The 12,120-nt window shown below is 39.7% G+C and overlaps 1 protein-coding gene across 1 annotated transcript in view; it reads right to left on the bottom strand.

Moving 5' to 3' along the window:
* ANTXR1 (ANTXR cell adhesion molecule 1) overlaps positions 1-12,120 on the bottom strand; it is a 197,599-nt gene that overhangs the window by 113,327 nt on the left and 72,152 nt on the right. Inside the window, exon 10 of the mRNA XM_081157157.1 lies at positions 7,717-7,815. Within this exon, the coding sequence (XP_081013283.1) occupies positions 7,717-7,815 (99 nt within the window). The remainder of the gene's footprint in view (positions 1-7,716; positions 7,816-12,120) is intronic.

Genomic DNA, 12,120 nt, shown 5'->3' with positions numbered 1-12,120 from the left:
GCTCTTAAAGAACACAAACCTACACAGAAACTAAGAAGAGGGGTGAGATGGAGGCTCCATGTACACACTGGAGTATCAGTGGATGTCACTAAGCTGCTGCTGTATACACATTAGGGGCCAGAGCTGAATTGCACAGAGGAGAAAGCCACAGGTAACACTCTTTGTCTTCCATTCCCTCAGCAGTACTCAACTTTTCTTCTAAATGAATGTTGAGCAAATATTTAAAGAATGTCAGTTATAAGGGGGCATGGATTATTAACCTGCCTGCGCTGGTGTTTCCACAAGTTTGGCCCATCTCTGTGTTAATCACTTTCTCCTTCATCATCCTATTGAAGTGATAAAGCACTATTACGTGAGGAAGGGAACAGTCCCTGCAAGTCCAGCTGTGTGGTGCAGAAGTAGAGGGGGTGCAGCTTTCCCTATCAGGGCAGCAGGGCTGGGCGAAAATAAGTTTCAGGGAAGTTCATAAGCAAATCTCTCCCCCAACCATGCCTCAAACAAGCACACTGCTTGCCAGAGTCCACATGCAGCTTACAGTGTTCGCTTGGAGGCAACTGCACACTTGATAGAGCAAGGGCGACACCAAGGGTGACTGTCGGCCAGGGACTGCTGTTGCAAACTTTGAACTGTGTAAACTCACCCCCTGGAAGAAGTTTTTTGCCCCCAAATGAAAATCTTCCCCACCTAATTATCTCTGGTGGCAACTCCTTTTTAAAATCCCTACTCCTTCCCAGATTACTGGGGCTTTTGTCTGACCAAACAAAACTACAACACATTTCCACTTATCTATATTTTTGTCTGGGCCTGAAGAATGGGAACATGCACTAACGCAATCTCATCAGGGGCCACTTCAGAAATGAATGGGCAAAGCCCGAGCTCCCTCTGAAAGCAGGAGCAAGGGGAAACACCACCAGATGCACGAGAAGCTCCTGACGTTCAAGGAAGAGGGGCCACGCAGAAGAGGAGCCGACCTGAGAGCACACAGTCAGCTGCATACACTGACACAAAGTCAGCGTGGGCTGGGGCTCTTCCTTCCCTGGTCCAGGGCCTTTTCCTTGAATCTGGGTTTAAGTCTTGACTCTAATATGCTCTGTGACCTTGGGCAAATAGCTAAATCTTTGTGAGCTGAGGTTTCTGTCTGCAAAACAAGGGGGGCCGGGGAGGGACCAGTGCTCAGAGTTACATGGATATTCAGAGTCAGGGGACCTAAGGATCTATGGGGATCTGTGTTTTGGAAGCAATGTTGAGAAGAGGTCAAACCCCTCAGGAGTAGGCCGCCTGGGGTCCAAATGGCTTCTACCTTCTGCCATCTGGGTGACCTTGGGCACTTCATCTCTCTGACTTTCAATTCCCTTGTCAGCAAAATGGGGATACGACGAACTCCTTCACTGGGCTGCTGCAAGGATGGAACGAGGTAGGTGGGGGAGGGCACAGGGCAGGTGCTCCTCAGTGGCTGCTCTCACTGGGATGAAGCTCCCTGATGACTCTGAGTTGCACAAAGTGACATCCCATCATCTTCATACAACATCAGACTCCCAGGTATGCATCCAAATTGCACTAAGTACCCTTGACCAACAGATGCAACACTCTAACCAGTGAGGCAGGAAACAATAGGCTTTTGTTTGGGAAGTTTTGTGCTCTCTTTCCCTCTCCCTCCCTCCCCATCTGCCACCATAGGTGCAGGTCAACACTCTCCTTAGGGTGCCCACAGCACCCCGGGGGGACCAGATGTTTTCTAAGATAAAGTATAGTTTCTGGATAATTGGACAGATTTTTAAAAACAAGCACACTGGGACTTCTACATTCCAGCGAGTGTTGTCTCTCTTTCTCCTGGGAAGCTGACCCGCTCTTTGGAACTCCTAGAATTGCCTTCATGATTAATGTTCAGTTTGAAAAACTCTGTTCAAAGGGGGCAAAGTTTTATCCTTTGGAGAGTGAACAGAAAGTAAACCAGAGCCATGTCTAGTGAATAATGTTGGAGATCAAGCTGGGAAATAACATTTTTTGCATCAAAAAAAAAAAAAAAAAGAAGTGTGTCTATAAATCCGGGAATCTGATTTCTCACATGGCTTATAAATGGAATTTTAGTGAGTTTGTTAAAAACAAATTTCTTTTGTTTATGGCCATACCTCATACATCTCCACACAACACCAGGGTAGTCTAGCATGTTTTTTATTATTGCATTAGTAAAAAAGTCAAATTTTAAAAATTTACTGTTCATTAAAATGGATCATTTCTCAGCTCATACCCCAGTGTCTCCTTTTTAGTGTTCTAATCTCTCTGTAAATGGATTTCCAATTGAAAGTGGATCTTTTCTTGGCACAAAACACTGAATACTGGAGTAGGAAAAGTGCAGCCAGAATAAATAAAGTTCGTGTGAAGATTTCCAAGATATTTTTTTGGCCAGGAGTGAGTTCAGCCTGGTCATTGGAGAGCCAACCAAATGCTAACTTAAGATGTGTGCTAGGCTTAAAAAATTAACAAAAATTTTAAAATTAAATTTTAAATAATGGTTGTACTTTTTTTCTTATTACACAAGGACCGGTGATTGTAGAAAGTTTAGAAAATACAGATAGAAAGAAGAAAGTAAAAATTAAGAGTGGTCTCATTCAGAAGTAACTACTGTTAACATTTCAACGGATGTCTTTTAGTCTCGTGCATCCGATACTCTTTGTAACTTATTTTTAACACACAAAGCTACATCATTAACATTTCCCCACATCAGTAATTCTTCTTTCCCACAACATTATTTAATTGTTTAGGAGTAAAGTGTAATTTATATAACAAATTATCTATTGTTAAACATTTGTTGTTACCCTTTAGATGTTTTGGCTCTTCCTCCCCTCCCCTCCCCTCCCCTCCCCTCCCCTCCCCTCCCCTCCCCTCCCCTCCCCTCCCCTCCCCTCCCCTCCCCTCCCCTCCCCTCCCCTCCCCTCCCCTCCCCTCCCCTCCCCTCCCCCTCCCTTCCCCCTCTCCCTCCCCTCCCCTTCCCTCTTTTGCTCTGCTCCTCTTTTGCTATCATTAGCAATATTACGATGAACATCTTGTAGCCAAGTCTTTGTAAACATTCCCAATCATTTCCTTTTGACGAAGTTGAAATTGAAATTCTGGGTCCAAAATGTATAAAAGCAATTGATTCATTTTAAGAATTGACTTACAAAAGACTTAGTGGTCTCTCACTAATGATGAATAAAAACACTGACTTCCCTTTATCTTTGCCTATATGGGGGGTTGTATTTCTGTTAATCTTTGTTAGTTTGATAGATTATTTCAATTTGACTTTCCTTGGTTATAGTAGCATTTTTCATATGCTTATTGACCATTGTTTTTCTTGTAAATTTCCTTTTCATATCTTTTACCCATTAATGTGGTCACTCCCCCCCCTCCCGCCCCCCGCCCGCTGATTTTTAAGAGCTGCCTGTGTGTACGAAGGTTATTGGCTCTTTGTTTGTTACATGTTTTATAAATAATTTTGCCAGTGTTCTGCTTCTCTTTAGATTTTGCAAGGAGTGTAAGAGGAAAATTAAAAAAATATGTACTCAAACTTTCAAATTTTTCTTTTATGGCATCTCCCTTCAGTGTTATGCTTAAAAAGTCTTTCTCCACTGGTAAATTATGTAAATATTTTTGTTTCCATCTAGAATTTTTATAGTTTCATGTTCACATTTAAATTCTTCATCTGGAATTTGTTTAGATTTAAGGTGTGAGATAAAAATGAACTTAATTGTTTTTCCAAGTGGTTAGCCAATTGTCTCAACACCATTTTTTGAATAATATACTCTTTCCCCTCAGCTAGAAAGGTTACTTTATTTTATACTAAACTAACTTAAGTGTTTGGCTTTGTTTATGGACTTTGCTTTTCCTGTTCCAATGCTCAGTTTGCCTTTTGTGGCATCAGCCATCCATTGTTTCAATTACTTTGTATACATCTTAAAATTGGCTAGGGCAAGTTTCCACATTTTTTCTTGGCTATTCTTATATGTTTACTCTTCCATATAAACTTTAGAATTATATTGTTAACTTAAAAAGTCCCATTAGATTGTATTAAAAGTAAATATTAACTTGAAGACAACTGTTTCTTTATGATACTTAGTTGCTGTTCCATTTAATAATAGTGATCATGATAATAATAAATTAATAGCAGCAGCCAACATTGATCCACAGTTTGTTGTGTGCCAGATACTGTTCGCTTCCCACGTTAAACCTCAAAACAATCCATGATAGAGGTGCTATTATTGTCATATTATTTTACGGATAGAGAAATTCAGGCATGAGGATGTTCAGTAACATGCCATGGTGACACAACTTTAAGAGAGAGCTAGGATTCTTTTCCTGGGTGGTTTGGTTCCAGTCCCTGTACTCATGTCTGGTAATTTTTGCCATAAGCATCTTTACTGTAGATATCTTTTGCTGCAAATGTGAATTGACCTATGGCAATTTCACTGGAAAAGATAAAATAATAAAAAATAAAAAAGGGAAATTTAAAAAGATAGACTGAAAAATAAAAAATTAATAACAAAGTTAAAAAAGACTTTACTGTGAAAAACAAAAATACATTGTTCACAATATTATACATTTTTGTTTGTTGTTTTGTCTTCTTGCTCGGCATAGCATTTTTCTGTTTTTGCCACAATTTCTTACTTCAATTAAAGAGATATGAGCTTCCAAATAAATAATTGATTATTAATGCTCTTGAAGACTGTGAGTTAGTAGCTGCTTCTCTTATATTTGCTATAGCTTGGCAAACGTTTGATTCTGATGGGTGGAAGAGATGATTGTGTTCACCTAAGGATTTGCAAACTGATATGTGATCATTTTCTAGAAGTGTGCAATCTGGCTTCACAGTTGTTGTTATTGTCCAGTATTTTAAGACCATTATGTCTACTTGTCACTGGATAGACCATTATGAGGGCTAATATTTAGACATAACATAAAAATGGGTATAACTGCACAAGAACTCCGCCAATGGACAAATGAAACTGACAACTAGCTTAAACACATTAAGTTTGCCAAAAGTACAGCAAACTGTCAACCAGTTGTTTTATCCTTTACAGAAAAATTGCCCTAGTGCCAATTAGTGTTCAGCAAATATGTTTGCAGTGAAATGCTTGTGGTAAAAATGTTTATGACAAAGATGTTTATGGCTAAAATACCTGGACCCATATCAGATACTGGCCATCTGTCCCTTAAAGTCTGGTAAAACTTGGGTGAAAAAAATCTGGGTCTGGTGCTTTGGGTGGGGAGGGAGGGGTAGGATTTCCTCGTATCTCTCTTCCAGTTCATGCATTTCATCTTCATCTGTGTCTAATCACACTGCTTAATTCATCTATTAAGTTGTATTTCAGTGAATAAACTTTTTCAGTTCTAGAATTTACACTATGTTCTTCTGAAAATCTGCCTTTGTTTAATGTTCTGCCCCTTTGGTATGTTTTATCTCTTTACACACTTTAAATGTGTTTATTATACATTCTCTTTCAAATTGTTCTCTATTCCCCTTTTCTTGCTTCTCCTCTTGTTTCTTTCGTCCATCTTTATATTGTTTGCCATTTGGTACTGTGAGCCCATCTTTGGAGGGGGTTGTTGACTGCAGGAATGCTGTAGGTTGGGCTGGACGTCCACTGCCTCTGCCAGGGCCACAGATCAGGATGGTCATAGACACATTTTGGGTGGTATAATATCTTACCTTTATTCTTCTGCCTTGAGTCATGAACAGCTTTTCCAGTCCTCCTTTACTGTGTGGTGCAGTCCTTTGTAGCTTAATTTCTGCAGGGCATTCTGTTCTTGCCCACTGCTTTGCACAAACTGGTGTCCTGTATTTGCATCAGTATAAGGATCCAGACCTGCAGGCCTGGAGTCCACAGAGCTTAGCTTTCTGCTTAGATAATGCATTCCCTATTTGCTTCCTGTACTTGAGGGTTTCCTCCTCATTCCTTTGAACAAAGTCACATGTTACAACTTTTAAAACCATATTTTACCTAGAATTTCTGGACCTATTATATCAACCACATGTCCAGAAATTGTTTTGGATTTCTAAGTGGTTGATTCATTGATGTTATTTTTAAGAAAAGGCAAAGAAAGTGGGTGTTAACCTATGTTTTTTATTTTCTGGTTATACTTATCATCTAAGAATATATTTAAATAATTTTTAATTTTTGGCATTCATATGTTGGCATTTTACTTGTGTCTTAGTATAATAAATGTTTAAGGATGTTCATAGCCATTTAAAAAGGTATATGTATCTTTCATTTTTTATTCAAAGACTCACAAAATCATGTTAATACCTCTCACTATAAATATTCATTTTCAATTTGTTCTTTTATGTTTAACAGTTTTGCTTCATATAATCTGCTACTGTATTATTTGTTGAAGACTCTGAGGCCTGTATTATGTTTGTACAGGCTAGAGAGCCACAACAGCCTTACCTTCATTATTAGGCTTTTAATTAGTCTTTTTCTAATTAATAACACTTATATTTTCTTGTTGTTATAAAACATAATGCAGCATTTAGGAAAAAAATCTTGAGAGAGGAAATATATACTATAAAAATGAAAGAACTCTGTAGGGGGAGCACACTCAACTTTCACACTGGGACTACTCAGGGATATTTCAAAATGTTTTCGAATAGCAAATACTTTTTGGAGACATGAGAGTCTTTCCAAGTATTAAGAAAACTAACCAAATGTTTCAAATGTTTGGAATTACTCCAAGGCCAGGAATTCCAGATGTTTGTAAGGAAGCCATTGCATATCTCTGTTTAAATACTCAAGTGGGTTTTAAGATGGCAAGGAGGGGGAAAAAGGCATACCCTTCAATTCTTCCTCTGTAAAAGCAGGGTATTACCTACTCCATAAGGCTATCAGGGGGGCAAAACTAGGGGTAAGAGGCAGGTCAATAAATGTGTGTGTCCTCCTGGTCCTCTGTTCTCTTTCTATCTCCCAGGGCTGTTGTGGCAAAAAGATGTGAAGCATTTAAAAGCACATAGCACTGTAGAAAATGCAGTATATTATTACTGTTCATCACTGCAGATAATGAATCAATAACTTTCTGTATGATGGATGCCAGATGCAAATAATAACCAGGCTTCTTGGACATCTGTCCTCCCGCAGTCAGTCTTCCCCTTGGCTCCTGGACAGCTGCACGAATCACACATGTCTTTAAATTAAGAACTTTCTTGCTACAAATGTCTTGTGAAATTGCCAAGGTTATGATAATTCATCTTTTGCATGAAATGCACTTAGTTTTACTTTCATATTCCTGTATTTCATGTCAGATATTCACTATGATGAGTTTCTTGGCAACTCCAAGCAAGAATCATCCAGGCTCAGAAGAATTCCAGCATCTACACATGCAAGCCTTACAGTGTGGCTTTTGGTTCATTCCGAACGAATAAGGTTAGACCATCTATTTTTCACTCCTGTGCTTGAGAGTCCCTAATACTTTGTTACGGAAAAGTCAAGCTTTATATCCCCTCACCAATCAGCACTGGCACTGCCACCTGGGAGGGGGTAACTCAGTACACATGCTGGCGGACTGGGAAACGAGGGCCCTGCTGCCTTTCCCGAGGAGAGCCGGCGTGTGGCAGGGGCTCGCTCTGTGCTTGCTGCGGGAAGACCCTTCCTTGCACGGTTGCCCGGGGGTGGCCCTGCTGGAGGATGGGGCTGGGCATTCCCTTCCCTGAGCAGGCTGAAGGAACCCACAAACTCCGCAAGGACTTACTGAGGGTGACCGACTCGTTGATCTTGAAGCTGCAAAGGACCCTGTCCACGTTGCGAGCGTGCCGAAAGCCATTCCCTCTCACGACTACTTGAAATGATTCTGAAATGAAGAGTAACGACACGACACGTTATTTGACTGCAGGTCATTAACCTTGGATTTCCCATCTTCTCTGATTTAGGGTGTTTGTCAGCTATTTCACCAGGCTTAAAATATTTGAAAGTTAGTTCCGGTCAGAAACCCAAAGTGACCATGTGAGTGCCTTTTGTCACTTACTAAGAGTCCACAAGGAAGACTTCTTACTTTGAATTCCCTTCTTGCCTTTGCTCTTGCTCTTCCTTCTCCCTGGAATGCTTTCCTCCCTGTCTTTGTCATTTAAATGTTACCCACCTCTCAAGTCACCCAAATTTTAAAAACTGTGATCTCTGCAGCCTGCGGGCCACAGGGGAAGGAAGGACTCTCCGTTTCTTCTATCAACTCAACTGCTCTTGTGTCTCTTTTACATATTGGATGCCCTTGAAAGAATTTCTCAGGTGCCTAACATGTCAGGGCATTGGCATTCCCAGTCTGTCCTGAACAGTGATTACATACTATCTGGTGTTATTCTTTTGTCTTTTCTTCCACAACTAGAAATACATTCCTTTAAGTCGAGAATTATTTGATACTGCTTTGGCCCCCCTGCTCTGCAGGGCACACAGTACTCATACCTTGTGTAATGTAGTGGTAATTGAAGTTTGCAAAATATCAGAGTCTTGCTTATCCATGACCAGTTGTCAAGGGTTACCTGTTTGAATTACAGGTGATCCCTTACTGTAGTTAGTACTCACTTCTCTCTGAATAGAATGGAGAATACATATCACAGGTCTCTGGCCTTGCATATTAATTTCATGTTGGCATAATGCATGTTGAGTCAATTCATGGTAATAAAATCCTTATGAAGTAGAAATAATGATAGTTTAAAAATAGTCCTACCAAGGGGGCAAAAAAACCCAGCCCTTGTTAATTAGTTAGCAAAATGTTTAGGAATTTTTGCTTAAGTTTGATGGTAGCTAATAGTCAATGTTCCACTTTCTTTTACTTTTGTCATCCTACTGTGTATAAAAATTGGGGCTTGGGATAATGCTGCATGGCATATTAAAAAAGAAATCAACTAAAATTCATAGGAAAAAATGCAATCTTTGTGAAAGTGGATCTTAAACTGTAAATTGCTATCCAAGTAGAAATTTTTGTTGGAGGAAGAATGCAATTAGAAGACTAGCATATGGGACTGTTCCAAACTTTAATAAATGTCATGAGTGTATGTCACTTTAATTCCCAGGAAACTAACTGAGAGGTCTTGTTTGCCAAGAGAATAATAACTGATGTTAATTGCTCCCTCATTTGGTGCCAGGCCCTGTGCTCAGCGCTGTATGTGTCTGATGTCATTTAAACCTCCCCACAGCCCAAGGAGGTGAAAATGAGAAAACGGAGGTTCGTGAGGTTAAGTCATCTGTCCAACATCATACAGCTAGTAGCTGTCAGAATCAGAGCTGGAATCCAGGTCTGTCAGGCATCAAACGCCATGTCCTCAGAGCTCGGCCACTGTGCTCTTTACCACAATGCTAAAATGGATCCTCATTGTCTTGTGACATATGACTAATCTAAGAGATTGATGTTGTGATTTTTTTTAAAGCTTATTTTATTTTTATTTTAAGCAGACTTGCCCATTTTGCAGAAAAGTGGAGCTGGCCTGGATGGACAGCAAGAAACTGAAACTGAAGCAAAAGAACCCAGAGGCACTGCATGTGCCACAAAGAGAACAATGAGAACAGAATGCTTTTTACAAGTATAATGAACCATAACAAGGAACTTGAGATTCTGACATTTTAAAGAACTTGCCCAAGGTCAAGAAATTAGTAAGCAGCAAAACTGGGACTTGTATCCAAGTGTTCACTGCCTTAGTTTAAAACTGTATTAATTAAGGTCATGGGCACATGGTCTTTCAGGACCATAAGTCCTATAAATATTAAGTATTTATATATCATATTAATGCATATACACAATTGCTAAGTTTAGAAGGATCTGTGACATGATACCACTGGTTCAACAACATTGTGGAAGAACCCTTTGTATCTTATTTACTCAAATTAAACCTATAGAAGCCTCTTTCTGGTTTTAGTTTGAATGCTAGGCTTCCAAAAATCTGCCACTGAACGCTTTTGTTGATTCAAGATGTTTTCTGCCTCATTTCTGTGCCTACTTCTGGTTTCCTCCAAGATCAGCGGAGAAGAAGAAGACCCTGGAAACGCAGGCTGCGTGCCGAGGTCTCTTCTCTAACAACATCGCATGTTCTAGCATTACCGGCTCGGCTGCTGAGTCCTCTATAAAAGAGGCTGCCCGCGCCTCTGGTTGGCCCGGCCTCCCGGTGTTTAGGAAGAAAGACAGCAGGAACCCATGACGTGGCAATGGTGGAAACCCAACAATTTAACCCCCGAGGCCTGAGAGGAAGATGGAGGAGGTAATGCTCTGGAAACACAGGGGAGGCGAGCTCCCACCCTGCGGGGTGCAGTTGCTGTGCTAGTGCGCACATGTGGTTTGCAGAAGAGCCCAAACATCTGACTCAGCAGCCCGACTAGAATGTCAGCTCATCACACACACAAGTTATGTAACAAAACCCTGTCAAGTGAATGCGCCAGCAAGTGAGAACCAGGACATAGCGATTTAACTCCCCTTATCCACAAAGCCCCAAACCTACCCTTCGAAATATGCTCAGCTAAGTGTTCTTAGGCAATTTGCACATTGGGTTAAAGCTTTTAAGAGGTGTCTGGGGATTATAGGGCTTTAGGAAGGAATTTCTACTTGAAAACCATATTTAATCTAATCTTTTAAGACACATATTTTTAAAGGTATCTTTAAGACATATGTTCATTATGATTCTCTTGTCACTCGTATTCTCAATTATAATTTTAGCTTCCTGATGGTAGAGGCCGTCATCTCTATTTCTTCAGAAGCTTTGACTGTATCTAACTCAGGGCTGAGTCAGTCTCAATATAAGCTTATTGAATGAATAAATAAATGACATCTTGGTTTAGAAAGGGAATAAAGGGGAAGGACAAGGTGGCCATTTATTCAGGTACCAGTTGGGTTTAATCCTGTTTGTTTTCTGAGGATTAATAAGGTCAATGAATGAAATGATGTTTAGCATCATTAGTCCTTAGGGAAATGCAAATCAAAACCACAACCAGATATCCCTCTACCCTCACTAGAATGGCTACAATATGAGGGACGGATAATAAGTGTTGGTGAAGAAATTGGAGCCCTCCTACACTGCTGGTGGGAATGTAACATGGTGTATGTGCTTTGTAAAATAGTTCAGTAGCTCCTGAAAAAAATTAAACACAGAGTTACCTTATGACCCAGAAATTCCACCCCTGTGTATACATCTGACAGAACTGAAAATGTAGGTCTACACAAAAGCTTGTACATGTATGTTCACATTCTTCATAATAGCCCAAAATGTCCATCAGCTGACGACTATGTTATTCTTAGAGGGGAATATTATTTACCCATGAAGTTCTAACACATGCTAAGACATGGACAAACCTTGAAAACATTATGCTAAATGAAAGAAGCCAGATACAAAAGGCCATATATTATATTCTTCCACTTATATGAAAAGTCCAGATTAGCAAACCAATAGAGACAGAAAATGAGTTGGCTGTTGCCAGGGCTGGAGGAAGGGGGAAATAAGGAGTGACTACTTTGGGTTTCTTTTTGGGTGATGAAAATATTCTGGAATTAGACAGTGGTTATGGCTGTATACCTTTGTCAATATATTAAAATCACTGAATTTACTTTTTACAGGGGTGAATTTTATGGTATGTGAATTTTAGCACAATTTAAAAAAGAAAAAATTAAGGTCAGTGACTTATTCCACTCTCTTCCCTCCTTTTGTATCTTATTTTTTTGAAATGTGGAACACATAATTTTGAAATGACTTTAATAAAGACTGAAAATGAGATACCTCTATAGTCTCCATTTTCTCTGGTTTTCTAAGACTTCCCTGGAAAACTATTAGTGATATTTCATCTTGTGAGTTTGCATTTGCTCTCCTATTAGATGCTTAATGTAACATCTACAATATAATACAGTGACTAATGTATGTTAAGTGCTTTCTGATGCTTAAATTATTCTAGAATTTTAAAATTGTATAGCTATTTATTTCTTTATAACAGCTTTAGTGAGGCATAACTGACATACAATCTTGCATATAAAGTATATAACGATAAATTTTGACATATGTATATAATCATGGGACAATACCACAATTGAAACAGTAACCACAACCATCACCCTCAAAAGTTTCCAGGTGCCCTTTGCAATCTCTGCCTCTGTCCTTCCCCACTGCCACTTCCAAGCAACCAGCAA

Source organism: Miniopterus schreibersii, assembly GCF_964146895.1.
Source record: "Miniopterus schreibersii genome assembly, chromosome: 13".
Taxonomy (NCBI): domain Eukaryota; kingdom Metazoa; phylum Chordata; class Mammalia; order Chiroptera; family Miniopteridae; genus Miniopterus; species Miniopterus schreibersii.
Note: the sequence above shows the minus strand (reverse complement) of the source record. Positions and strands in the feature narration are given on the sequence as shown.